General features: G+C 47.9%; 12 protein-coding genes across 12 annotated transcripts; 6 read left to right on the top strand and 6 right to left on the bottom strand.

Annotated features, from left to right (window-relative positions):
- Positions 1-324: 324 nt before the first annotated feature.
- F4817DRAFT_332342 (ribonuclease H-like protein) lies at positions 325-1,732 on the top strand. Its single transcript, XM_049302637.1, has 2 exons — positions 325-971; positions 1,052-1,732. Exons 1-2 carry the CDS (start codon positions 592-594, stop codon positions 1,587-1,589), a joined length of 918 nt encoding a protein of 305 aa, XP_049160660.1. The 5' UTR covers positions 325-591; the 3' UTR covers positions 1,590-1,732.
- On the top strand, positions 1,689-4,255 carry F4817DRAFT_48009 (uncharacterized protein). Its single transcript, XM_049307526.1, has 2 exons — positions 1,689-1,739; positions 1,796-4,255. The coding sequence occupies exon 2, from the start codon at positions 1,843-1,845 to the stop codon at positions 3,988-3,990; it is 2,148 nt and encodes a 715-aa protein (XP_049160659.1). The 5' UTR covers positions 1,689-1,739; positions 1,796-1,842; the 3' UTR covers positions 3,991-4,255.
- F4817DRAFT_48050 (uncharacterized protein) lies at positions 4,255-6,438 on the bottom strand. The gene has a single exon (XM_049307527.1). It carries the CDS (start codon positions 5,819-5,821, stop codon positions 4,520-4,522), a length of 1,302 nt encoding a protein of 433 aa, XP_049160658.1. The 5' UTR covers positions 5,822-6,438; the 3' UTR covers positions 4,255-4,519.
- A 343-nt stretch (positions 6,439-6,781) lies between these two features.
- On the bottom strand, positions 6,782-7,867 carry F4817DRAFT_314216 (uncharacterized protein; the record flags this gene model as incomplete). The annotated part of the gene is made up of 4 exons (XM_049300368.1): positions 6,782-6,996; positions 7,153-7,351; positions 7,410-7,574; positions 7,862-7,867. 4 exons carry the CDS (start codon positions 7,865-7,867, stop codon positions 6,782-6,784), a joined length of 585 nt encoding a protein of 194 aa, XP_049160657.1.
- A 380-nt stretch (positions 7,868-8,247) lies between these two features.
- F4817DRAFT_314215 (N-terminal nucleophile aminohydrolase) lies at positions 8,248-9,795 on the top strand (the record flags this gene model as incomplete). The annotated part of the gene is made up of 2 exons (XM_049300367.1): positions 8,248-8,388; positions 8,452-9,795. 2 exons carry the CDS (start codon positions 8,248-8,250, stop codon positions 9,793-9,795), a joined length of 1,485 nt encoding a protein of 494 aa, XP_049160656.1.
- A 172-nt stretch (positions 9,796-9,967) lies between these two features.
- F4817DRAFT_47996 (mitochondrial inner membrane translocase subunit) lies at positions 9,968-11,090 on the bottom strand. Its single transcript, XM_049307525.1, has 5 exons — positions 10,786-11,090; positions 10,589-10,709; positions 10,450-10,530; positions 10,247-10,398; positions 9,968-10,181 (listed from the first exon to the last, which is right to left on the bottom strand). The coding sequence occupies exons 1-5, from the start codon at positions 10,852-10,854 to the stop codon at positions 10,140-10,142; spliced, it is 465 nt and encodes a 154-aa protein (XP_049160655.1). The 5' UTR covers positions 10,855-11,090; the 3' UTR covers positions 9,968-10,139.
- Positions 11,091-12,849: 1,759 nt separating this feature from the next.
- On the top strand, positions 12,850-15,938 carry F4817DRAFT_47968 (glutathione degradosome). The gene is made up of 2 exons (XM_049307524.1): positions 12,850-14,072; positions 14,122-15,938. Exons 1-2 carry the CDS (start codon positions 13,071-13,073, stop codon positions 15,769-15,771), a joined length of 2,652 nt encoding a protein of 883 aa, XP_049160654.1. The 5' UTR covers positions 12,850-13,070; the 3' UTR covers positions 15,772-15,938.
- A 171-nt stretch (positions 15,939-16,109) lies between these two features.
- Positions 16,110-16,989, bottom strand: F4817DRAFT_364009 (uncharacterized protein; the record flags this gene model as incomplete). Its single annotated transcript, XM_049306702.1, has 1 exon — positions 16,110-16,989. Exon 1 carries the CDS (start codon positions 16,980-16,982, stop codon positions 16,110-16,112), a length of 873 nt encoding a protein of 290 aa, XP_049160653.1. The 5' UTR covers positions 16,983-16,989.
- A 648-nt stretch (positions 16,990-17,637) lies between these two features.
- F4817DRAFT_364007 (MFS general substrate transporter) lies at positions 17,638-19,753 on the bottom strand. The gene is made up of 6 exons (XM_049306701.1): positions 19,170-19,753; positions 18,969-19,120; positions 18,555-18,920; positions 18,179-18,500; positions 17,984-18,126; positions 17,638-17,912 (listed from the first exon to the last, which is right to left on the bottom strand). Exons 1-6 carry the CDS (start codon positions 19,693-19,695, stop codon positions 17,724-17,726), a joined length of 1,698 nt encoding a protein of 565 aa, XP_049160652.1. The 5' UTR covers positions 19,696-19,753; the 3' UTR covers positions 17,638-17,723.
- Positions 19,754-20,079: 326 nt separating this feature from the next.
- F4817DRAFT_47951 (ASST-domain-containing protein) lies at positions 20,080-22,375 on the top strand. Its single transcript, XM_049307523.1, has 4 exons — positions 20,080-20,132; positions 20,263-21,053; positions 21,111-21,176; positions 21,236-22,375. The coding sequence occupies exons 2-4, from the start codon at positions 20,486-20,488 to the stop codon at positions 22,261-22,263; spliced, it is 1,662 nt and encodes a 553-aa protein (XP_049160651.1). The 5' UTR covers positions 20,080-20,132; positions 20,263-20,485; the 3' UTR covers positions 22,264-22,375.
- A 1,676-nt stretch (positions 22,376-24,051) lies between these two features.
- F4817DRAFT_332327 (small secreted protein) lies at positions 24,052-25,139 on the top strand. The gene has a single exon (XM_049302636.1). The coding sequence runs from the start codon at positions 24,508-24,510 to the stop codon at positions 24,961-24,963; it is 456 nt and encodes a 151-aa protein (XP_049160650.1). The 5' UTR covers positions 24,052-24,507; the 3' UTR covers positions 24,964-25,139.
- A 190-nt stretch (positions 25,140-25,329) lies between these two features.
- F4817DRAFT_364001 (uncharacterized protein) lies at positions 25,330-26,557 on the bottom strand (the record flags this gene model as incomplete). The annotated part of the gene is made up of 1 exon (XM_049306700.1): positions 25,330-26,557. The coding sequence occupies exon 1, from the start codon at positions 26,473-26,475 to the stop codon at positions 25,330-25,332; it is 1,146 nt and encodes a 381-aa protein (XP_049160649.1). The 5' UTR covers positions 26,476-26,557.
- Positions 26,558-27,017: the final 460 nt, after the last annotated feature.

Raw genomic sequence — 27,017 nt, 5'->3', positions numbered from 1 at the left:
TAACATAGACCTCACTAATTCTTATTGTTTTATGAAACTATTTTCCTTTCCTTTATTTTCTATTTTATTTATCGTCCATGATGTTTCAAAGTTACCGTCGGATCGACGAGTATGCAGCCAAAATGTACCTAGGTACCTATATTATTAAGTGTTTGTTATATGTACATATATGCCATAGCTACCTAACATCATGTAAGTGCCTAAACTAATGTAATGTTACCCTACGTTAATGTATGGGCCTATAGGAATCATAGCGGAGGTGGGTATCGATACTACGTAAAGAACATTCTTGAAAGGTGATTCCGAATCCCTCAATAATGTTCATGTGATCGGCCAAAGCATGCAAATATATAAGGAACATTGCGCAGTCCAGGTTCTTTCAAGTATTGCTAGCGTTTGACGTTTAAGTTAAGTTGCCAGCTGGCAGTCCGTGCATGACTACTAGCGTTTGCACCTGCCCAGCTGCCCCACCTTCCATCTCCTGTATGTATCAATGTAAGTTTATTCTTTCAAGTTTATTCTTTCACTAGAAAAAGCTGGAATTTGTTTTTATTTCTTTTTGTCCACCGTACCTAGGTAAACTTAGCAAAAATGCCTCTCGGATGGTACCTCGCTCAGGGTTTGTACCCAATTGGTCCATCCAGCAGCGATGATGAGGAGGGCCCCTGCGAGTTGCCCAATGGCCAAATCGTTTGCGGTCCACATGGCCTTGTCGTTTGTGGAAAATGCTGCACAGATTACAGCTTCATGAGTAGTTCTTCGGATAAAGATGATTATGACGATGACGATGATAGCCCTATGAACAATCCCCCGATTAACAAGGACGGCGATCCTGGTGCACCACATTCCTTAGGCCCGGAGATGAGAATAGGTGGTGGCCGTGTCATCCCTGAGAGGTTCACTCCACCGACGACTTCAATCATGCCAACGGAGCTGTTTCGCGGCCAGAAAACTTATTTTGGATTGACCAGGTAAGAGCAACGTAGGGAAAATTATATCTGCCTCGGAATGAACTGTCTCCAAGGACAGGCTCGCTGATATGCATTGTTAGATACATCCACCGCGATGACCCCCAAGCGGTTCTCATCTTCACTGACGGCGCTTGCTTGAATAATGGCCAGCCAAACCCCAAAGCCGGCTGGGCGATCGTCTATGGACCGGGACCCTTAATCGTATCTGGCAGGCTAGAACGCACGGGACCTTTTGGTGACGAGAGCATTCAGAGCAGCAACAGGGCCGAACTTCGCGCTGTTATTGCAGCTTTGCGCTTCCGACACTGGCCCGGTGAAGGCTTTACTACTATGGTCATCGCCACTGACTCGGAGTATGTAGTTGAGGGATCTACAAAGTGGGTGAGAACATGGACTAGAAATGATTGGAAGACGAACGCAGGTGCGGACGTCAAGAATAAAGACCTATGGGAAATACTTCTAGGCGAATTTGAGAGATGGATGGAGAAAGGTCTCTCCATCAAATTTTGGAGAATCCCAAGAGATTGGAACAATACCGCGGATGCGGCTGCGAAGTGGGCTGCCTCAGAAAATGAGGTGCCTAACCGGTGGAAGGATGTGATACTTGTGCTGTCTTGATTTATACGAGTAGCGCTTTATCGGGAGGAGGTCTCGGTTATCGGCCTGGAGGTTACATCCGACCCCGCCGAAGCTCAGGTATACATAGGTAGATGACCTCAAGGTGGTCGTTATCTTATGATTAGCCTTTTGATTACCATACCTACCTAGGTACCTAACCCACTGGTGTCACCAACGATTAACGTGTTAAGAATGTCGTGAAATAGTGGAATAGTGTCAAACGTAAGAAATTCAACAATATTGAGAGTTTAACATGGCTTCCCTCAATTACGGCACAACGGCCCCGCCTCAGCAAAGGCATAAACTCTCCGAATTAGAAGACTACCCACGATGGAATGCTGAATTAATCGAGGCCTTACGCGCGAGAGATCTACTTCCCTTCGTCACCGCGAGTATTTTAGCACCCGCTGGCGATAATGATTCCCCAGAGTATCTGCGATGGCGCAAGAACCGTCTCACTGTCTTGCTTATGATGAAGCGTTCGCTATCGGCAGATATGAAATGCAAACTTTCTAATGCCGGATGGGATTTCGGACATAGCAGAGACCCTAAGAAGATGTATGATTTAATTCGTAAGGTTGCTCAAAATGGACAAGGCGGCGAGAGCGACACGGCTTCCAAGCCTCCGTCGCCACTAGAGTCAAATGCTGTAGTAGACGATCTTACCAAGGAAATAGAGTTGATAGAGCAGGAAGATGGCGAGGAGGACTGGACTGCCGTCGAAGTACCGTCTAAAGAGCCACCTCCCGAGTCAATTCAGGATCGCGTCGTACGTGTATGGAACGACCTACGGGACTTAACAGCTTATTATGATATCGATGGCTCTGCATCACGGAATGCGCGGCTAGAAGTATTTTACCAAGATGAACTCGCAGACCTCGAGAGACAGCCTTTCGACTCCTACTCTTCACAGGATGATAGGGTCGACCATCTGCTGCTTCGGAACTACATACGGCGCGCACAACGCACACTTGAGCTTGACAAGGCTCGAGATGCCAAGTTTACAGCCTTCATTGAACCGTTTGCTACGCCTATTACGGCATGGTGCGAACAACGCCGGCGTGTCGAGCCAATTGATCCTAAGGCCCTTGCTGATAGCCTTACCGCGACGGAGAAGCTTGTATTCAAGGCTCGAGATCACGTCAATCACAATGCTGGCAAGTACTCGAAGGCTACTGGACATCGTGCCACCCGTAGGGTTGCAGCTCTGCGGAAAAAGCTCGCGGAGACATACTCCTTCTACAAAGATTACGATCCCCTATTCGACTGGTGGGTCACGGAGCCTTATAAACGCCTTGATGCGGCTCTTGGTAGCACTGTAGCTCTCCTACGCGAGGTTCTGGTAGGCGTAAAGCCCGGTGATGAAGAGACCATCGTTGGAGAGCCCATTGGACGCGACGGCCTTCTGAGCGACCTCGAAGCTGAGATGATTCCATATACACCCGAAGAACTTTTACGTATCGCAGAGAAGGAATATGCATGGTGCGAAGCGGAGATGATCAAGGCATCGCAGCAACTCAACTTCGGAACGCACTGGCGCAGCGCTCTCGAGCACGTCAAGAACTTGTACGAACCACCGGGAGCATACCCAGCTTTCATCCGGTCGCTCATCAACGAGGGTGCCGCGTACGTCAAAAAGCACGATCTTGTAACAGTACCGCGCATCGCCGAGGAGGCTATCCGCATGACTATGATTGAAGCAGAGCGGCAGAAGGTGTCGCCGTTCTTCCTCGGTGGCCCGACTATGCAAATGTCTTATCCGACGCGGGATATGGCACACGAGGCCAAGCTCATGTCGTTGCGCGGTAACAACCGGCACTTTGGGCGAGCGACAGCCTTTCACGAGATGATTCCAGGTCATCACTTGCAGATCTTCATGGGAGAGCGGCACCATCACTACCGCCGCGCGCTTTTTGACACGCCCTTCTTCGTCGAGGGATGGGCGCTTTATTGGGAGATGGTACTCTGGGAGCGAGGCGATTTCTTCGTAAGCGCGGAGGATAAGATTGGCTCGCTGTTCTGGCGTATGCACCGGTGCGCGCGGATCCTGTTTTCTGTGCGTTTCCACCTAGGTCAATTAGACGCACGGCAGTGTGTTGATCTCCTCGTCAACAAGGTGGGCCACGAGCGCGCAACGGCTGAAGGCGAGGTCCGACGTAGTCTTGGCGGCGATTATTCGCCTCTATACCAAGCCGGCTATATGCTTGGAGCTCTGCAACTGATGCGTCTACGAAAGGAGGCCTTGGGAGATGGGCACGGGAAGATGCGCGAGAAAGGGTTCCACGACAGGGTCTTACGTGCCAATGTCATGCCCATTGAGATGCTGAGAGCGTTAGTTCTAGACAAGGAGCTCAAGAAAGACTTCAAGTCGGAGTGGAGGTTCTATGAAGATAAGCTATAACGGGATAGCGGGAAGCATCTTCAACTGGGGTGCACGCTGGCGTGTTTGCTATTTCTATCGCTAGTGGTGTGGCGTTCTGTTTATGGGTTATGACTTTACGTGTATGCAATATCGAACATGCGGCATAACCGCGTCTGCTAACTCCCGTCATCAAGGCGGTGCGTAGACCCATTTACTCTTCCGGGTTCTGCTTGCCCCGACCGCCTCCCGTGTTATAAAAGCCCGCCCTCCCTATTTTTCCAGAAGGGGGGGGAGCATTCCCCGCGGTCCCAGCACTTCCGTAGCTTGGTTCCCTAGTTCAGAATAGACATTCTTCGAGCCTCCTATTCAGCGTTACGCTCATAGTTGCGGCCCATCACAAATAGGGACGCAGGCTGCGGGCTGAAAAATACGAATCCGGGTCGCCAAAACAAAGAATTTGTGTGGACGTTGCAGAAATTGTGTTGCCTGCGTTGCGGCGGCGTCCGAAACGGCCTTCCCAGTTCCAACATGATACCATTATTCCCGAGTTAGTTTATTTTCGTGGAATTCACTGCAGCCCGTACCATGAGTATAGCGGCGTCAATCGTGTCTCATCCTGGGCGGCATGATTAAAGATGTCCCCATCTCGTTCGGCCCACATCCGCCGCACCGCTTCCCATGTAAACCGGTTCCCGTCGACCCCGACTTCCCTGAGAGAGGCATGCTGCAGCACGCTTTCTACCCAAGCATGGCAAGCTCTCTCGCGCTCCTCCGTGAGCATGGCTGATACCTGTCGCAGGCTCGGAATAGCGGCCTCCTCTTCGGCCTGCAGGTCGAACAGGAAGCGCATCGCCACGCCAATCTTTACCCGCACAACGCCGAGCTCTTTGGCCAGCTTCCTCTCTTCCAAACCCAGTGGGATCGTCTTCCCTTCCCTAATCAGCCTCTCGAACGAAACGGGCCGGCTAAGATGTGCATCGTCCCCAGTCCGCACCATCAGCACGCTACACTCGGGCATCAGCCGCTCCAGCCATGCAGCGACTTTCCATTGCTGGTTGTGGCCCCTGATCTCCGGAACTGGCTGTACCGGACACTCCACGGGCAACACGTGCTCGTCGGCCACAAGGACCACGGCGCGGAACAAATGGCGCGAGGACAAGCCGTGCTCGCACCACGTCTGTGCCGTCCCAACCGGCGGTGGGAAAGCACCACTGGCAGTGTCCTCGCATCGCAGACGCACGACCTCGCTCCCGAGACGCGCCGCCGTCGCGTCGCATAGCCGGCGGTGGGCAGCCACGAGGCCGGGGATGCTCCAGCTCGTGGCCTCACTCTCGGGCACGCGCAGCGCCTTGGCGAAGAAGTGCTGCCGCTGGAGGTTTGGTCGCCCGCCATGCAGCGCATGCCATGTACGGTAAATGTAACAGCCCAGCCGGCGGTCCGTGTAGCCGTGGCGGTGGCCAGCACTGTTGGGCTTGGAACCGCCGCCCACGAAGTACACGGCTGTCTGCTTGTTCGCGTAGTCGCAAATGTCGGGGAACCAGTGCATGGTGTCACTGTCTTGATGCTGGGGCGCCAGCGCCATTTGGAGATTGCGCGCCCAGCCTGTCTGGAACGTCGGGTCCCAGCGCAGCGAAGCGGATGCTTCTTCGTGGAAAATGGCTCCGAGGTGGCCCCGGACTAATACTAGCTCTTCGGGGGTGAGGGGGGCAGATGCAACACGGACGGCATATTTCTGGTTGAAGTCCATGTCGTCCATGTGTTCCGGGCCTGGATACGAGTCCCGGGGTAGCATGTACGGTGAGAACGGAGAGTTGCTGTCGATTATTATATCCTGTGTCTTGGATGTGGTTTGCAGCTCGTGAGAATCCATCGTGCTTCAGTGATGCGCTGCGCTGTGTAGTTGCAATGCGGTAGTGGTGGGTGATAACAATGACATGCCCGAGTTCACGAGGGGTATTGTGCTACCTACCTAGGTAATTTTCTCCCACGGGGGTTTAATCTCATTGCTCATTTTTGAAGCGGTTCTGAGCGGTTCTAAGCTCGGGTTTGCCTTAAAGTTTATTTAGGGTTTTTATTTTGCTTTTTTTTTTCTTTAGGAAAAGCAGCTTTATGAAACTACCTTGCCCAAGTTCACGAGGGATATTATGCCGCTTAAATTCTCACAAAAGTTTAATCATATCACCAAAGTTTGAAGCAGTTTCAAGGCTTTTTAAATTCGGACTTACTAAAACAAGGAATTTGTTGCATATATCAAGTTATGACATTTTATGACATAACGAGATACCTTTTGGTCTCCCAAAGGGTGAAGTCGGTCTCATAAATTCTCACCTTTCGCACATGGACGAGGATTTCTGGAGCACTAAGAATGGGGCTCATCCTTTGAAATCGTTCTGGGCTGATATATTCCTAACCAACCCTACGGACCCTTCGAGTGGCCCAAGGAAAGTGACAATCCATAATCCATCGTCGGAAATCTCTGAGTGAGGAAACCACTCAGGAGTCTGGAACGCAAGAGTTCGATATCGAAGTTCTAACTGAGAAATTTGAATTTAACTCCCGATCGTTCGGGTTTGGCACGTAAATGCCGAAGCATGCTATAGTATTACGGATGAAACGAAAGGATTAAAGGAATCAAGATGTCAGTAGAAATACTATGGGGGTATGATGGAATGAAACATATTGCGAAATTAGGTGTTAACGAGCTACACATTGCATATTTCGTACACCATTAGGTTTTAACAAATATTAACTACCTGTGAAACGAAAAGAATGGTTACACATTCGAAACGGAGGTTTGAATTATATATTCAATAGAAATATATAAATTTATTTATTTCAAAAATGAGAGTTTAAAAACTTCGATATGGTTATTATTAGTATACGAGATTGTCAGAGTCTGACCGCTTGGGTCGAGATAGGGGTGCGCGACACCGGCATACGTTAGGCCATCGTCCATCGGCGTTGCTGTGAATACTTTGACATCAGGAGTCCACGGGCCTTGAAGCGACGTTGCGGTACGTAGGAGCACGTCGGAACCACCGGGACCTGCGATCGATATTAGTTGGCTTATAAGAGCTTTGCGAACCCCCTTTTGACTATAGTGATCCGGAGCTAGGGGCCACAACACCCGAACGGAGTGATAATTAGGGGCTTGGAAGAAAGATAACATGCCTCGCCCGAAAAGAAAAGAAAGTTACTGACTTAGATGCGCGAAAATATAGCATTCGTAGAACTCGCTCCACACAATCTGCCCCTGGCCAATGAGCCACGCGACCGCCGTCCGAGCACCGAACTCCGTCAATAGTTTCCCCGTCTTCCATCCGGAGTTTGGGCCCCACCAGTACTCGTACCGGTCCAAGTCGTATGCATCGGCGGCTTTAACACGTAGTAGGCACACGTACTGCGCGTCGGTAGAATCCGCGACAGATGTTGGCGCCCCACCCCATGCGCACACGTACTCGGATCGTGGGTCCCGGAACGCAGCTACGTCGCCGTATCGGGGCGTGTTGTCTGATGGCCACCAGTACCCGTTGTCCCCGAAGGCGTTGGGTCACGGTTGGTTCTCCGTTTACGAGCTCCACCTTTGCGACACCAGCGCCCTTCAGACCGGCGTCGTTAGCGTTCTACATGGAGGGAGTTAGTCTAATATGCCGGTGGGAACTGGGTTGGCGTTTATTCGGCTCGTTTCGTACAACAAGATAGAAAACTACCACCCGCTCCGTCGGCGGTCTCAAATAAGCTCGTTCCGCCGAAACCGTACGTGTTTTCCTCGCAAGCTGTGTTGAACAATATTGAGAATTAAACACAGGAAGTATAAGTTAATGCTTGATTGTAATTAAGACTAAATAATAATATAATCGATCATATCTGCTCCTTTTGATTACAAAAACCACGCCATTGCAAGAATAACATGCATGTTATTTCACTAGCGGTCGGAGGTTAGTCTTGTGTAAGCCATCACTGAGAATAGGTATTTATTGGACTTGTCGGTTGAATTGACGTCGATTTTAGCAGTTTAGTATGAGAAGTCTAAGATATATGCCCCCACCTCTTCAATGGGTGGTCCGCTTATGCGGGGAGTAACTGTGGGTTAAATGCTGATGAAAAGTACCTGCTTCTAGCGGTTAAATAACCGGGTTTAATGCTCCTATACCGGTATGAAACATCTTATGAAGATTGGTCTTTTATCGTATTCTATCCCGAGTTTCGGCCTCCTCAGCTGTTCTTAGAACAACAGAAACGTTTAATTGAAGTTTGTGCTGGATGAGCTGTAGGAAGAGTAGTAGACAAATAAAAATGGAATATAAACGCCAACCCGAACGAAATGCGACACAGGTCAAGCCACGTCTAATTATTCACGGCGGCGCAGGTAATATTACGCCTGAGACTTTAGGTCCGGAGAAATATAAACAATATAGACATGCGCTTCTCACTATCGTAGGTACCTAAATTATCTATTTATTTGTCGAGGAGAAAGAAAAGCTAAGACGCATATAATAGGTCTCCAAGGTGGATGCTTATATACGCACTCCCGCGCCGCTGAGCAGAAATGGCTCTTCTGAACTTGAGTTTCCTTCCGCTCTCGATATCGCCACATACGCCGTGACGCTCCTCGAGAATAACCCGTTATTCAACTCGGGCCATGGCGCCGTATTCACGCGCGATGGCATCAACGAATTGGAAGCCTCCGTCATGGTATCGCGGGGTTATGCCAAACGTGGCGTCGGGGTGACCGGCCTGCGCAGGGTGAAGAACCCGATCTTACTAGCGAAGGCAATGCTGGAGCACGGAGACAAAGACCTAAGTAGAAAGAATGAGTTGGGATTGGCGCAACCGGACGTATTAACAGAATCTAATGGTCTAGAGACGGTTGATCTTGATGTGCCGTCGGCGCAAGCCCACACGCTTATCCACGGGGAAACAGCTGAGACACTGGCCAAGATATACGGTCTTGAACTAGTCGACCAAAAATACTTCTTCACTCAGCACCGCTGGGATGAGCATATACGGGCACTGGAAAAGGAGAAAGCGGGAAAGGGTCTGGCGACTTGGAGCGCCGAGGAATATCTACCCCAAGGCACATGCGGCGCAGTCGCGTTAGATGCGGACGGCGTCGTATGCGTGGCTACTAGTACGGGAGGGTTAACGAATAAACTTACCGGGCGCATCGGTGATACACCTGTCGTCGGCGCTGGCTTCTGGGCGGAAGAATGGGTCGAGACGGGCGAACCAAGTGGGACGAACACTTCGAGAAGTATAAAAAGATATTTACCTGGCTTGCCAGGTCCAGTTGTAGATCTATCGGTGAACCTACGAAACCTAGTCGCTGACTGTCTACCAACCCCCCTCGTATACTCTCCCGTTGCCCAAACGACTTCCAGTGGCGGTTACGATCACTTACAAACGACACGCTCCATCGCTCTATCGGGTACCGGGAATGGCGACTCCTTTCTACGAGTAGCCGCTGCGAGAACGGTCGGCTCAATCGCGCGATGGGCGAAGGCACCAGCAGCCAATGCCTTGTATCGCGTTGCCGGAAGAGGCGGAGAGCTACAGAGGAGCGCTGGAGACCGTTGGGGCCAAACGGGGGAAGGGGAGGGCGGTATGATCGGTATAGAGAGCATAGTGTCGCGCGATGCATCGGGTCGTGTCGTTAGCACCTCTGCCAATATACTGCAGGATCATAATTGCGGAGGGATGTTTCGAGCGTGGATTGACGATGATGGAAAAGCGGTAATGAGGATTTTTCACCCTGACAGAGCAGACGACTCTCTAAGCTCAACAACCATAATCGGAGAGGGAAAACCCGAGGACGTTTGGCGCTGGACTGCTGATAAAGTATAAGATATAGATTCACTAGACTGGACTGGTTAGCTATAGATACCAACGCAAGATTTGGACACAGATAATCTAAAAGTAACTGTGTTCGTCAACATTAGGTAGTGTATTTTGGATGTAGGTGTCCGCTGGGCAGGGACACGGCTTATGGAGGACTATCGACAGCCAGTCCCGCCTCAACACAGCGGCAATATCCTCTTATTTTACATGTCATTCATCGCCTGACCATCCGTATTGGTTATGCAAAGACCGCCTAAACCCGATATAAATACACGAAACCGATTCGATAATAGATCGGAAAGGAGCAGAGTGGGAATATTTTTTGTTCGTCGCATTCGTTTTAAGGGAATCTACGCAAAAGCCTTCTCCGCTTCTGGCGGTGGTGGAGGCGCCTGGGCAAGTGTTAGTTGGTTCATCATAGCGCGGGAGTAGTAGGCTTAGCGATCATGAAACCTACCTCTAATTTCGTCGAGCTCGCAAGCATTCTTTGGAACCCTATACCAACACCTTCGATGACGGCAAGGAGTACGGCGCAACCGATAGCGCCGTTTCGCGCCGCCTTGTATCCTCCTCGGATAGCTAGAGCACCACCGGTGAAGAAGCCAGCAACTAATAATGTTGTCAGTGTGTAGTTCCTAGGGAGATACTTAGACAACCTACTGATTGCATTGTAAGGATCCTCCTTTTTCCGTATTCCCTTAACCGCGCAGTCGAACGTCGAGAATAAACCGCCCCATACACCTATTCCGTAGGTAAGCTTCGTCGAGATTGCCAATGACTTCTAGTGTCTAGTGCCTACCAAAGTTACCACCTAGTACCGGTGCTCTCGCCTTAATAGCTGTGATTGCACCTATTCTCCTCTCGCCCATCGGACTGTTTCGGAAACCCTTGATACCGTGCCATATAGTTCCGCCGATTGCCTAATAGAAGACAAACATTAGCTCATGTCCTCAAGATTAACCGGGAGATAGTAGTAAAATAGAACAGGTAACATACACCCATAGCAAATGCACCTCCAAAATCGTTCAAAATGACCCATGGGCAAGGGTCTCGTGTGTGATCCATCTTGAGTGTCTAGTATAGTGGCGGGAAATCTTAGAATTTCGAGGTGGGATGACTAGAATTCTACCGATTGTGGTCGCAAACAATATCTCGAACGACTATTGGAAAGTCTTGCTCGTATGGGACGGAGGGGTAGTACGACGACGTTCGTTTTCGTCAGGGTGGTCGATTTTTGCACGGAGTGTATTGTGAACTCGCAAATAATTCTTGAATCTTGCACATGAAGAATGACCTCGATATAGAAAATTGTTACTTCACTTCACGCACAGACCACATCGGATGCTGAGATAAGTCTTCTTCCGATAAGCGATAAGCGATAAACAATAAGCGACAGCCGCTTTACCGCTACGGCGGCTCGGCCCCTTGTCCTTGTAAGTCTCATCTACTTTGGTTTTTAGCGCAGGCTTGCAATGGCTTCAGCTATTGTTTTAGTCTACTAACTAGTACAACACCTTGCTACGCAAATAAAAAGGAGAAGTTTGTCAAATAACTACTTTGGTATAACTATACCTTAATCATTATGCTTTGTTTGATTATCTATACTTTCTATTCATATAATATTTCCTTCTATCAACACGATAGACAAGATCGATGCCGAGGATTAAAGCCTATTATGCTTGTGCCGGTATCGGAAGCGGATATCACATCCAAATTCCGTACGTTAGGTTAGGTACTTAGATATACTTACAGCGTGGATAACACATCTATAAACATACATTGATAGTAGTATGGTTACAGAAATAAAGCATATAGATAGAGTTACCCAATGTAGAGTTTGTTTCAGCCGTAGTTGGAAATCCGCGCATTACGAGATGACTCGACTCACACCCTGAGATTTTTCCCCCTGGGTCTTCGCCTAAATCTTTTCTTATCGACCCGAGAGCTAAGAGATAAAATAGGAGGTATTTACCAGAGACGTTGTCGCAGATTAGAATATGACGTGTGAACCACGCTAAAATTCATCATTCTTCTTATACACCAATTCAAGAGCTCCCTTGCAACCTAAGGTCTAGCAAACATCAAACATATTGCATGGCTTCTTTGTGCAAGTATATACCTTGTTTGTGTATACCAAGACTGTAGTATGTTTCGTCTTGATAGTCTCTACCTACCCAGACCTCTTATCTACCACATTTATTGATACAACGTTTAGCATTTAAGACAGTTGCTTCAGCTACGTTTATGGAATAACAAAACACGAGATGAAGTCCACTTTATCATATCTCACGTATTGACGGCCGGATATCGCGTCATAGGCACCATAGCCGGGCAATCCTGTCTGACCGATAGGTATGCCTCTCCCCTTAGTGTTAGCCACCAGCCTTTTTATGCAAACTGGCCAATCGATCTTCCGAAAGCCCATAAGAAGAAAATTCCGCACACCGTAATTCGGGAGTTGGGAACATGTCACTTACTTAAAAGGCTCAGGCCCGCTCTCCCTGCCTGCTACGAACGTGTCCTCTTATGCATTCCTTAGTCTTATAAGTCAACACCATAATTGCAGATAACAACCAAAAACTTGTAAGCCATGGCTGTAGGGCTTGGCGAGATGACTGGCGCGTGCCAACGCTGTCAAGCGATCGAGGACGAAGAGACGGAAAAGAAAGATACCAACGAAGCTCTCAAGAAGCTTTATGCCAACAGCGTTAAGACTGCGGCCTGTAAGTTTGACCGAGTTCATCACGATCTCATGTGCAATCAGTTTTCTGTGAAACAGCGCCCTACATCCCACAACATCTACAACTTTCCAATCTGGGGAGACATTCAAGGAGATTGACCAATGGCGCTAGCTTTGGGCAGAAACACGTTACATATCGGGCAAGCTGCCGGGGTCCCAAAAGCTGTTTAAAGCTGTTTAAAGCTGCTTAAAGTTTTACTAAAAAACCCCAGAGTACTAGTGTAGCCCCACCCTAGTATGCTGGAATCTGGGGCGGATGTGCCTGAAATTGTTGAAATCCCCTGAATCGCGTCACTGCAGACGCTAACGTCTAGAAGCTCTCCACATTCAATTATCTTCCTGTCAGTCATCACGCCACACGTCATTTTCAATTCTTTCCAATTTTTACTACTGAATCCCATGATCAATTTTATCTGTCCTTAATTGTTCTATATTTTCAAATCCTTCTTTACAGAAGGGACAATTATATAGCCCTCTATTCATTTTCTCCTTCTCTTAGATACATGTTTCCAGAGCGGCAGTTAATCCGTAAATAGCAGCCATGCCATCTGCAGCCACGACCTCGGCTCCATCTCCAATTCTCGAAATTCCTCCTCATACAACACCCCAACTACACCATAATCTTAAGCACGACAGTTCCGTCCTTGCGCTTGCCGTTGGTAATGACAGTATTTATGCCGGAACACAGAATGGAGAAATCGTCGTATGGCTTCTGGGCACATTCCAGAAGACACATCACGTACAAGCCCATAAGCGTAGCGTTATGTGCCTCTTCCTATCCGATGATGGTTCCCTCCTTTTTTCCAGTGCCAGCGATCCGATCGTAAATGTCTGGTGCCCCCGAACTATGACTCGTCTTTACGAGATATATAGCACCAACGATTCCTTTGGCGACATCTTTTCCGTCTCCTACTCCTCGCAACACGAAACCGTCTACTATGGAGCTCAAAATACTTCCATTCAATGGGTTAGTCTCAAGGATCCTGATAGACGTGTCCCCCACGATTCTCCGAATCATCCCGATCGAAGGAACCACCGATTCTTCGATTCTCGAGCTGTTGGTGGAACAAGCACACCCCGACCTACGGACGAACGGTACGACTTGATACCCCGATCTCAAACTATACTTGAAACGGATAAGCGAGCGAACAAGATGTTCGCGCATTACGGTTACATTTATTGTATGCTCATGACAAAAGGTACAACCACTTACACGGAACCGGATGAGGATGTTTTAATATCGGGCGGTGGAGATGGGACCGTAAAGGTCTGGAAGCTTGGTAGCCACGAAATTGGTCCAGACGGGTATGAGAACGGTATCGAGGAGATCATGGTATTAGGGGAGCAAGATGCTATGTCCGTCATGTCCCTTGCTGTTGATGGCTCATTCCTATATAGTGGGAAGCTAGACGGCATCATCGAGCTATGGGACCTTGATACGAAGCAGAAACTAAGAGCAATCAAAGCCCACGAAGGTGATGTCATGGCTATTAAGATGGGATGGGGTTACTTGTGGAGCGCAAGTCGTGCTGGGACAGCATGCGTAAGTGAATCAGACCAGCTAACTAAGATAACCTCTAACAGCCGAGCAGAAACATAATACTGTCCACTATGGAGAGTATCAGCGCGATTCATCGCAAAACGTCAACCAGAAGTACCAATGCTTGACGCAGTGGAAGGCCCACAATGGCAAAGTGTTGTCTTCTGCTATTACAACCCATGATGGAAAACACATCTACATCACAGGGGCCAACGATAATAACGTCGCCATCTGGATGCTCAAGAACGAAGCGACAGCTGAACAGCCATCGCCTGAAGAGCATGAAGATATGATGATAACTTCGCTACGAGAGTTCGTATCATTCAAGACAGTCTCTTCCAGACCTGAGTATGCGGAAGATTGTCGTCGAGGTGCCAGCTTTCTCCGCACATTGTTCAAGAAACTTGGCGGCGATGTTGACATGTTGAGTGATGAAGATACATTTCACCATCCCGTGGTGCTTGCCAAGTTCAGCGGGAAACTTGAACCGGCTGAGAAGCGAAAGAAGATCCTGTTCTATGGTCACTATGATGTTGTGGCAGCGGAGACCAAAAACGGAAAATGGAGCAACGACCCTTTCCAACTTACGGGAACTAATGGGTACCTATATGGTCGTGGAGTCAGCGATAATAAAGGCCCCATTATGGCTGCCCTCTATGCTGTGACCGACCTTATACAAGCGAAGTCCCTAGATTCCGACGTTGTTTTTCTGATTGAAGGGCAGGAAGAATCTGGGTCCCGTGGCTTCAAAGAAACCGTGCGCAAGTATAAGGATCGCATCGGCAATATCGATTACATCCTTCTAGCTAACAGCTATTGGCTCAACGACGATACTCCATGCCTTACCTACGGCCTGAGGGGCGTTATGCACGCGACTGTTTGTGTTGAATCAAGAAATCCTGACCTGCACTCTGGTGTTGACGGTTCATATATGGTTAATGAGCCGTTATCCGATCTCATGATGCTACTATCGAAGCTCAAGGGCCCACGAAACCATATTATGCTACCTGGATTCTACGACGGCATCCTCCCCCTGACGGCCGATGAAGAAGCTCGGTATGATGACATTTTATCAGTTCTCATGGAACAAGGCCAGAATGGTGTTTCAGCGGAGGCACTCAAGGCTAATCTTATGGCACGGTGGCGCGAGCCAAATCTTACACACCACAAAGTTAAAGTCTCGGGTCCCGATGGCAGCCTGATAAGCAGTCATGCAAACGCCAAGATTAGCGTTCGGCTCGTCCCTGGGCAGGAGGTCGAAGAAGTTACTAACTCTTTAACCTCCTTCTTGGAGGAAGAATTCAGCAATCTGGAGTCGGACAATAAACTCAGTATTCAGATCGACAACCAAGCTGAGCCTTGGCTTGGTGATCCCAATAATTATATCTTCCAGACCCTTGAGGAAGCTCTCATGCAAGCCTGGGCCCCCTTGTTCAACAAAGGTAGCAATGGTATCAGCAATGGAGTAGGTGTGAATGGAAATAGCACCAACAGCAAACCCAAGCTCCGCAAACCTCTGTATATCAGAGAAGGCGGCTCGATCCCAGCCATAAGGTTCCTGGAGAAAGAGTTCAATGCCCCGGCTGCTCATTTACCATGCGGGCAATCTTCTGATTCGGCCCATCTGGATAACGAGAGACTACGAGTGATGAATTTGCTGAAAAGTCGGGAGATCTTCGCCTACGTATTTAGAAAGTTGTAGAGTAGGCGTGCATTTTGGAATGATTCGTGGGGCTGCGGCGTTAAAGGAAAAAATAACTATATCGATTCACTCGTAGCGATGTAATGGTACATATTAGAAGGTCGGACCATAGCGTGGCGTTTGCGGTGCCCTATAGACTATAGAAATACAGATACCCTTGGTGCTAATTCCTTTCGGAGATTCTTAGAAGCACAAGTTCGCGCTCCCTCTAACTCCCTCCCGTCTTCTCTTCTAATCATGGTTGAATGTTTCCTTTAAACATAAGCCCAAAGTTCGGGACCGATATCCTATGCTAATAGCACCTAACTAATTTAACACCTTCATTATCTAGTCTTCCCTCAACGGCGGTGTCCCTGGTTTTGGCCACCACTGCGCGATACTACTGACTCAGTTGGAGGAGCCCGCGCATTCAAAAACTGCCACGGGGGAAATAGCCTTCGCCATCCACGCTGCTGTTGTGGTTCGGGGTGCTGACGAGGTCGCCGGTTGGCATCAGGCAGGTTACGATCATGGCTACGGGTTGAAGATACCGAGATGGGTCGCGGAGGGGTGACGCGATAGGTGTTGGGGTCCCGTAGATTCGCTAAATGCTGGCCGAGATGGAATCCATCTCGGTAGGCGATCTCCATGACGTGGAGGTCTCCTTGATTGGGATTAGGGGGTCGGTACAGGTTATGCGGAGATGTAAAGGCGCTGTGTGGCCCGTATCCCCTAATGTTCGTCTGAGTGCCGCTGTGAATAGATCTTCTCCGTCTCTGGTTGTGAGAGCTAGAGGGTGGCTCGGTGTCCTCTTGTATTTGTCGCCCTGAGGATGAGGCGGGATTACCTTCGGGGGCGGTGTCGTATACCTCGTCACTTAGCTCGCTGACGCGGCTGGTACGTGATCTAGTACCTGAGTGTCGCAATCGTTCCGATGGGTGATCATGATGGCCCCTAGTCCCAACTTCTACTACGTTCGAGGAGACCGATCCTCGCCGAGATTGCCTATTGGTGTCCGAATAATGATCGGAGCCCCCGTTAGGTCGATGTCGAGTAGTAGAGGTACCTCGACTCGATCTACGCGGCCGTTCTGCCTCGCGATTGCGCTCGAGCACTGCAAAACCATCATCGTCGAGGATCTCAACCAAAAGGGAATATCTCTTCCGACGAGGCTCCTCTTCAGCAGGTCTGGGGGAGCGAGAGCTCGATTCTCGGAGAGAAGAAGATGGCATCTCTTGTCCCGATTATATTTCGGCTCCGTGGATGCTATTGTACTAGCCCAAGTTCGAGGTTTAATTTAGGTACTAGGCACGGTAGATCAGGCGAATCACGAACCATTATATACAACCTTATAATACCGGTATTACTGAGAACGTTCTCGATTGCCTAGTCTCTCAAAGACTACCTTTCGAACGCGTTGATCGATCTAGGACCAAAGATCCGCCGTGAATAAAGTCGATCTTTCTTCGTAATAAGACATGCTATTGAAGATTAGCCAATTCTTTATGCATCTCACCATAGTATATGACCCATTATACCGTGCAATGTCTCTCGGGTAAACCCCGTGAGACCCTCATTTTATACAGAAACCAACTATTACTGATGAAATATGTAGAGTAAGACTCAGCTTTCAATGGGAAAATGTAAAATTTCGGGCATTACTTAAAACAATGTCCTGAATTGTCGCATCCCACACCGACATTCACCTACGAAGCTCCTTTTAAATGCACACTAGGTTTTTGCACCAGATATTCTACAATAGCTCTTTATTCTTTCACGTACATATGCGCAGAGGGATACATAAATATGGGTTGATAGGTATGAGAGCTGAGATATGTCAAACGGCTCGAATAGCAAATGGAGGACTCAGAATCTCAACATTCATTATTTTACTACTTTATCACCCAGCTCATATGAATTCTCACGCTATTGGAACATATATAAACTATATGAAGCTAACATAGCCGCACTTCCTAGCCACTTGTTTTTCGCAGTCCTCTTCCATTGGCACACATTGCTGCGCAAAACGCAATAATTGCAAAGACGGTCGATGCGGTAAAGGAGTATCTCAATCCTTCGTAGTAAACCATTCGTGCTTTGAGCTGGATATCTGGGGGCAGCTCACGCAGCGTCTCGGCGGAGTGACGAATTGCGTCGATTATCTATTATTGCTCATTAGTATTCAACTGAGGCTATGTAGAGTTGAAAATGTTGTAACTAAAAAGGGTCGTACTCTCCATTTATCTGGTACATCATTCAATACTTCCGGGAGTCGGATACTGAGTGTTGTTTGTACGATTGCAGAAGTGATTGATACGCCCCAAACTGTACCAAGTGATCGAATGAGGTAAACAGTAGACGCGGATACGGCATGATCTAGGAGGAGTTAAGTATATGATCACAAAGGCTTTGCCTCGAAGCAACTTACCTGCATGCTCGAATGTAGCTAGTGACGTGAAGAGAATACCGGGGTATATGATACCTTGACCTAGATTCGCAGGAAATATGTAAATGAAGTACTTCCAATTGGAATCTACAAAGCTTAGTGAGGTTACTAAACCGTTCCCAATAGCCATCAATATCGCACCAATGCGAACGAGGGTGATTAGCTTTCCCCATCGAGACATGACAATACCCGCGATGAGACCTCCTATAGGAGTTGCTAACGATGGGATAGCGAGTCTCGCCCCTGCAGTCGTAGCCGAATCGAGAAGTACGATCTGAAAGAATAAGGGGAGTAGGAAAAGATACTACAGGAAAAGGTTAATTTCAAAGACATGTAAAAATTGGTTAAGACAACCTACCGCATAAGCAGAGAGCCCGGCGCAGACATTGGACAGTTGTATAAAGATAGGTAAACGGCCCCTTAACATGCGTAGGGGTATGACTGGAATTGCTGTGGTCTTACCCTCGACCCAGAAGAAAATGCCGAAGAGTACGATGCTTCCGACTAGGGATATTATTACCCATGGGCTACTCCATGGTAACTCATTTCCGCCTAAGCTTAGCCCAACAAGCTGGACGGAGATTGCTAGAACTAGAAGAAAAGATCCTAGGAAGTCGACTCTACGCCACGTTTCCTTCAAGCTTGAACCGCTACTGAAGCTGATCTGCTGGTTCTTAATGACCACGTAACCGAGAATAAGTGCTACGATAGATATCGGAACTTGCTGTCTACTATTAGTTGAGTAACATAGGATAAAAAAAAATACACTCACTAAGATAAAGCACCAGCGCCATCCGATGGTATCAGCTATCGAACCGCCGAAGGATGCGCCGCATATTGCACCGAAGCCAAATATGCCGTTTTGCATGGCTTGGTACATTCCACGTCGACGGAAGGGAATCATATCGGAGTTCACGATAGTAGCTATTACTCATTAGAAAAGACCACCATTCAACTTGTATGAACTTCTTACCCATAGTCATGAGGCCCCCACCACCGAAGCCCGCCAGAGCTCTCATACAGTCGAGCAAGACGATGTCATTTGCAAGACCACATCCTAGGCAGCCAACAGCAAATGTGATAGTAGAAATGAAAAAGCAAATGCGGCGACCGAAAATATCGGATACACGACCATATAGGGGCTGGAAGGCCGTGCTTGTAATGAGATACGACGTGGTGAGCCAGGATGCGGTATTGGTGGCATCGAACTCGGAGCTGATCACGGCGTATGTAGCCGCAGTGATAGTGCCATCAAACCCGTAAAGGAAGACATTGGACATGATCGCCATCTCAATCCAGACGAAGTAAGGAGGAGCCTTCCAATCATCCTTGCTTGGTGGGGTCGAGCCTATCAGGGGTTGGCGTTCTCCGGACTCTGGATCGTGAGAGGCGGCATTGAGCGGTTCAATGGCATCTTGCTCACTCAAATTCGCCTGTATGGTGCCGCGCCGATCAACTGCGCTATCTAGTATCGCGGGTGGTTCGTGAGAAATAGTCATCTTAGTATGATTCGATGAGAGGAACCACTGGAAGCTGCAAAGACTCAGTTAAAGGGGTTCTCAACAGCATTAAAGGGGTGCGAAGGACTATCGCATACGGTTTTGCAATGTGCCCTACAATTGGCATATACTGATATTGTGTGAGCCGAACGTAAGACTAATGTAACAGACGTGACCAATGTTTAAGATACCGACTGGGCAAGAAACCGTCCAGGGGGGATGGTAGACAATGCTCCCCGAACTCGGGGTTGCTCTCCGAAGAATGGACCTATGACATATAGACACGGTTCCTTGCATATATACTACTACCTACTAGTTAATGATATGTAGGCTAAAATGATGCCATTGTGGATTCTTTCAGCGCTATTCGACTTAGATCTATACTATCTCTTCAAGTCCTCGGCCGATTTACCTATAGTGCGTCATAATTGCAGAGAGTAAATTTTTCCTTCTTAACGATTCGTTGATTTCACTACTCCTAGTGAGTCACACTCACACCGGTACTTAGTAGTGCTATTATAGTCCGGCAGTGCGTGGTATAAGTTGGAGGCTCATATATGAATATAGACCATGCAGTCTCCTCGAACTCCTGACCTCGACCTACAACCTTTTTGACATTCTACTGCTGTCAGCAATAAAGAATTAAAGATTCTCACCAATTTTCACACAATTATTAGGAGTGGCTATCTAGGGATATTGTATTAAACCAAGGTTAATGTACCCTCCTTTGATATAACGCAATGGAGTCGCTTTCTGACATAGGTAGTACTTACCCCTTTTGCATACCGCCATGAAGCCTACACTCCTGCTAGAAACGGCACTGGTTTTATCGGTCCCAGGTGCGGCAGATTGGCAATTCAAATCTCGCTCAGACCTAGCTCCCCCAAGATTAAATATTACAATTCCAGCAACCGAAGATGTTGAAAAGGGGTACTTGTTCGTCGCCCCTTTTGCTGGCTTTCCGGACACGCCTACAGAGCAGCACGGCCCCAGGCAAGCTGGACCGTATATTTTCCGCGACAACGGAGACTTAGTGTGGTCTGGATACGGGATCTACAGTATTTGGTCAACGAACTTTCAGGCGGGCCGTTGGAGAGGCAAAGATATTCTGTTCAGCTTCGAAGGTGATCATAATCCGGGATATGGTCACGGACACGGCCATATTACCATTATGGATAATCACTACGAGACAATCCGAGAGCTTCGAGCTGGTAACCACAAGCTTGTAGATAAGCACGAGTTTCATATTATCAACGAGGAAACGGGGCTCATCCAGATATATCAGCCTGTTGCTCGCGATTTGACAGCCTGGGGTGGGAGCGCCGAACAACAATGGGTTGTCAATTCCATCATCCAAGGTATGCGCCTTGTATTGAATTAACATGGTAAAGAATACGCATTAATCAAATTCGCAGAACTCGACATCGCAACTGGTAAACTATTATTTGAATGGTCAAGTCTGGACTACGTTTCCCCTGATGGTGCGTCTAACTACACCGTAAATGACTACGCTGGGAAATTTCTTTCTAACCAACCACAGAGGCAATTCTGCCAATCAACCCAGGCCAAGCAGGTTCTGGCTTCAACAGCTCCGATGCCTGGGATTACTTTCACATCAACAGTGTTGACAAAGACTCAGAGGGCAACTATCTCATTTCCGCGCGCGATGCGTGCAGCATCCACAAGATCAATGGCACCGATGGAAGCATCATCTGGAAATTGAATGGAAAAGACAGCTCTTTCAAGGTTCCAAAAGATACCGAGTTTTGCTTTCAACACCATGCCCGATTTATAAGCCAATATGACGATGTTGAAATCATTAGCCTCTATGACAACAGCGCACATGGGACGGAGCACAGTGGAGGATCCGAAGTTCACACGGCTCCAACAAGTAGTGGAAAGATTGTTAAAGTGAACACTACTTCATGGGAGGCCGAATTAGTGCAAGCTTTCTTTCCACCTGATGACTTACTATCTAAGTCTCAGGGCTCTACTCAGACGCTTCCAAACGGAAATGTCCTGGTGAACTGGGGATCTTCGGGCGCTGTGACTGAGTACCTGCCCAATGGCACAGCCATCTTCCATTCTTACATGGACTCTGGGTACCTTGGTCTTGGCGTTGAGAACTACCGTGCTTTTCGGTACAACTGGACTGGTCTTCCCAATGAGGAGCCTGCTATTGTGGCCCTGAGAGGTGAAGAAGGTGTGACCGCCTACGTGAGTTGGAATGGCGACACAGAGACCAGGACGTGGAGGTTCTATGCTGTCGTTGACGAGTTTGGTTCTAGAGAGTTCATCGGCGAGGTGGAGAGAACGAGCTTTGAGACTTCGCTTCGAATTCGCTACGAAAACGTCGCTGCGATCTCTGCTGAGGCTATTGATGCCAATGGCAAGTCACTTCGACACGCCGGGATAGCTCTTGTGGAACAAGAGGTCAAGCCGTTGGGAAAGTTATCTCAACCCCCTATTGCTAAAACGACGGCTCAGAAACCGGTTTCGAATGAGAACAGTCGGTGGGAAGAGTACGGGATTTTGAAGTACATTCGGCTTCGGATTGATGAACTCTAAGCTATACTACACGGAGTGTCACTCTCATCGGAAAAGATATAGATAGATCTCTTAGCTTCCGGATGCAAGTCAAAGAGATATATTCGGACAGTTTCCCTTTCATCTGTCACTCGAAGCTGAAGATAGGTACTCATCGAAGCTAGAGAGAAATGAGGGCGTCGTATTTTAGGGAGGATTCACGCTCGTTTTCGGATTGGTCGCATCCAGTTAATACACACTCGTTTCACAGACCGCGTTGTCCGCGCTTTTGAATGATATTTATGTCTTCATGAAAATATGCCAAGAAATGCAAATACGAAAGGTCTTGAGAATTTACGGAGGATGTGATGTTTATTCAATTTTAGATTCTATCCGATAGAACATACACATTATGATCACTCTTCGTCTTTAATTATCTCGAGTAATTTTTCTCTTAAGCTAGTTGGAATGAGGCCGAATGAATATCGGTGTATTAACTACCAAACGGCCAACCCTTGAGCGGAACCATGCTGCTCAAGATGCGGTGGCATCCAAAGCACTTCCTTCGTAAAAGAAACCTTTCGAAGCGAGGCGAGCCCAATACAGGTTTAATTCAGGCAGAAATTGCTAGGGCTAGTGACAAAGATAGGGCATTGTAATCGTCATGGAACTTCACCCCAGTGTTGCAGGAGCGTGAAAGAAGGGGGATTGTGTGCTGATACGAGATGGCTTTCCAAAGACTCGCGAACCGGTGTGCATTGATAATGCCCTCTGCCAAGAGACACACCGATAACCAGCAAATACATTATCCTTGGGCCAATTATCTTTGAATTATGATCAGCTGTAAAATAAGTTTACCTAATGTAGCTGCACCCGTGGCCTCATTATCAGCTTGGGAATACACGGTCGTATCATCATCCAATACGGCGTAGTAATATAGCTTGGCCCCTGCGATATAGATGCTCTTGAAAAATTCGTATCAACCAAACTGTCGTGAAAGATGAGCTTGGCTTGGCTTGGCTTTACAATTATGCAAAGTCAATTCATTCAGTAAAGACCGTAGATATCGGACTCATAGACGAGGGACGGGCGAAGGACGAAATTCGGCATATCTTTTCGCGGGATATGGTCGTTTCTAGAAAGTTTCTAGAATCTAAGCCTCTCCGCGGAAGAACCAAAAATAGATTTTGACGTTAAGGTTAAATGGGCTTGCTACTACGTTGTAACAGCCCATCCAACCAATCTGCAGCTTATTTGCTGGGCCGATCCACGCTGGCTAGTCTCTGATATATGCCGAGACCATAGCTCAACAGCCTATAGGGCTACGGCCGACGATCATTGCCGTGTGGGGAAGAGCTGTAAACGGATGAGGCGATATTCCAAGTTCCAAGATCACCATACGATGTCCCGACAGTCCCGTGTCACCCGCACAAAGAAAGTCCGGGGTTGTTGAATACGAGCATGAGCCGCACCCTCGCCGTTACATACATACATTCGTTGGCCATTCCGGTAGACAAATCGAGATTCATGGGTCTCTTGATAGATCTCGCGCTGTCCCCGTCATGTGACTATGGAAAGACGAACGAAAGACCCGCTGCGTCAATACGAGCTTCGACCACAGGATCTCTTTGATGGCTGAGTCGAATACGGATGTCCCTTTCAAAAGTTTTTTCCATAGGGAGACCCCTGTCACCCCTGTCAAGCTTTGACCATGCTTGGCAGCAGCTGCTCACCTATTCAGCATACGTATCTAATTTTACTTTACTATTTCAATAGAATATTACCTTTTTAAAATAAATCGTAAAATTTTGTGGAAAGCGATTTTATAAAGGTAAAAGGAAAAACTTTAAATTTATAATTTTTATGATATTTTAATATAATATATGGCTGTAAAACTCAATACTTAACCTTAGGAATAGTAATGTATACATCTTTGAATCATCCGACAGGTGTTGCCAAGCACGGGACAGCTGCCGACAATCTTGACAAGGGTTCCCTATGGAAAAAACTTTTGAAAGGGACATCCGTACATAGGGGATAGCGAAACTCGCCCGTCCTGCTGATAGGTCGATAATACGGAACAGCTGGACATGATGATGATGATGGCTCTTGGACACTTCTGTATAAAAAGCTTGCGAGCCTCCTGCCAATATGCTTCTATCTCATCACCATCACCATCACCATCAACATCATCATCACAACTACAAAACACTTTACTCGCTCAAGTAATCATTACGACTTTTAATCCTAATACCTAAATCTTAAAACAACACCTCAACCGCCACCATGAAGTTCACCAGCACCGCCGTAGCCGCCATCTTCGCCGCCACCGCCATGGCAGCTCCCACTCCCTCTCCCTCGGCCCAGTCCGCCGTAGCCGACGTCCCCGAGTGGACCATCGAGAGCATCAAGCGCGGCTGCAACGCCGCCAACACCCAGTGCATCTGGACCTTCAGCATCAACACGCACCTAGCCGACGCCACTCCCTGCGAGTTCACCGTCAAGGGCGCCGGCAACGTGCCTGCCAGCGAGAGCGACAGCAGCGGCAACATCTGCGGCCCTTACACCGTCGGTTCCGGCTGGAGCGGCCAATTCGGGCCCGGCAACGGCTTCACTACCCTGAGCGTCGTCGATGAAGCTAAGAAGCTTATTGCTTGGCCCTCGTACACCGACAAGGCGCTCGAGGGCAACGTTGTCGTGTCCCCTGACCTGAGCTGGCCTGTTACTTCTCTCCAGTTCTGAGCTGTTACCGATAGCGGATGGGAGAGAGTTGGAGATGGAGGTGGAGGTGGAGAGTAGGAAGAAAAGTGTCAGATTTACGCGGAAATGTAATTGTTCAATGTTAATAGCATAGCGTCACTGGGTTTGCATATATATCATAATACATAGAGTCACTCCTTATTCATATTAAGTTTTAAGCCTTGATTACTACTTGTGAATTGTCTTTACTTCCTTTCGTTTACTGCCATGTAAGCTGAACGTCTCTTACCCTATCTTTTGCACAACGCGGTATTCGCAAGCCAATGATAAGCCAACCAATAGCATATATAGGTGAGGTAGGCTTTAAATTAGGGCCATGCTGCTAAGTACAAAATGCCAACACCCCCCTTAATCCCAATCGGCAAAGGGATCAGCCTTGTAGGCGTCCCTCGCGGACTGGAATTTCTCCTTGAATCTAAACGAGGTCAAAATTGCGGCGAAGATGATCTCGTACTGCCAGTAGAACATCTGGTGGGATGGTAGCCAAGTATCCAATATGTCATCGCTGCCGTTGCCGCCCTCTTTTTGCTCACCGGAGTCGCCGTCCGTGTGCGCGCTCGTCTTGGGAATTGCACGGAGGAAAGGTTGCGGGGGCTCTTCAGGTTCGTCGGATTCGGATTCCTCTACTTCGGTGTGCTCTTCGTCGCCCACAAGACTATTCAGTAATGAGCTTACGTCCGAGTCACCGGAATCAGAGGTTTCTATGTCAGACAAGCTGGTTTCGTTGTCATCTATGGGACAGTCGACCGAAGAGCTTCCGTCCGAAGTATCAGGATCACTGCTTTCCGTTTGTGTCGAGGCTTCAGGAGATGGCTGTTTCTCGATCTCGTTTTCCATGTCCTCCAATGGTTTATCCGGTGCTTCTAGCTTAACCGGGGGTACTATGTCGCCTGAACCTAGCACTAATGTTCCTAGTTCATCCGTATGTGCTTTTTTCTGAGGGTCGGTGTTATCATCTTGGGAATCCCCTTGCTCATCATCCTGATTGGCAGCATCGATGAGTGTTAGGAATCCATCTTCGTCGTATATTTCGAGACTGGATGTTGCTTGTGCACCATCTGAAGAGGAATTCGCATCCTTTTCAGCGCCGAATGATTCAACGTTGTTGTATACGTCGTCGAAGAACGCCTCAACGCTGGTATATTCCCCGTCGATTATGCACTCCATGTCGCATTTGGTGATCCTTCCTGTCTGGACGAGCTGCTCGAGATACCGCTTCGTAATCGGCTTAACCCTCCTCAATATTCTCTCGACGAAGATCTCCTCGGGTGGGAGCTCGATCTCAGGTGTTTCCATTGCTTCACGTAGTTGTTCGACTGTGATACCCAAGTGATCGAGATAGTATTTGCGCGTTTCCTCGAAAATATCCTTGAGCTTTGGATCGCCATCTTTGAACATATTTACGTCATCTTGGATACGATCTTGAATCAAGGCTAGTCCTCTGATCCGTTTGCGAAGTTGGATAATCAAGAGGTGAATTCGATTAACATCCATGGTGTGAGATGCGTGTTTCCACTGTGGTTTGGTTTGTTTGCACCTTTTTTTGGAAGCCTAGAATACAGGTGGCAGGCTGCGGTTAGAATTAAAAAAGATTTTTAAATTTAAGACAGGGCGAGAAGATGAACCTTTTTGCTTGTAGAAAATAATTTACTCGAATGGTATCTTGGTTGTTTGTGTTTATGCATACCTACAATTGGACATGGCTTCTTGAAATATTTATTACACAACAACGAATAAGTTCGACACCGTTTGTCAGGACTATGGGACAATAGCTTTGTTTATTTATAGCTGAATAAAGTATTTACAACTCAAAGACCGAACGGACGATTCGTATTCCAGACAAGTCTTTATGTCTGAGTTTTGATTGTAGAGACCTTTTTCTTTCTCCCACCGCCTAGCATCTTCATTACCTGTGACACAATAGACTCTGCCAGAGAGTTGTTGCAGTATTGTTCTAGACAAAATTATTTATCTCATGCTTAAAATTGAACAGTGAGGATTGGTGCTATTTACGCTAATGTTGCTCTTGATTTTTA

Source organism: Daldinia loculata, assembly GCF_022478755.1.
Source record: "Daldinia loculata strain CBS 113971 unplaced genomic scaffold F4817scaffold_14, whole genome shotgun sequence".
Lineage (NCBI taxonomy): Eukaryota > Fungi > Ascomycota > Sordariomycetes > Xylariales > Hypoxylaceae > Daldinia > Daldinia loculata.
The sequence above is the reverse complement of the archived record's forward strand: the minus strand, read 5'-3'. Positions and strand labels throughout refer to the sequence as shown.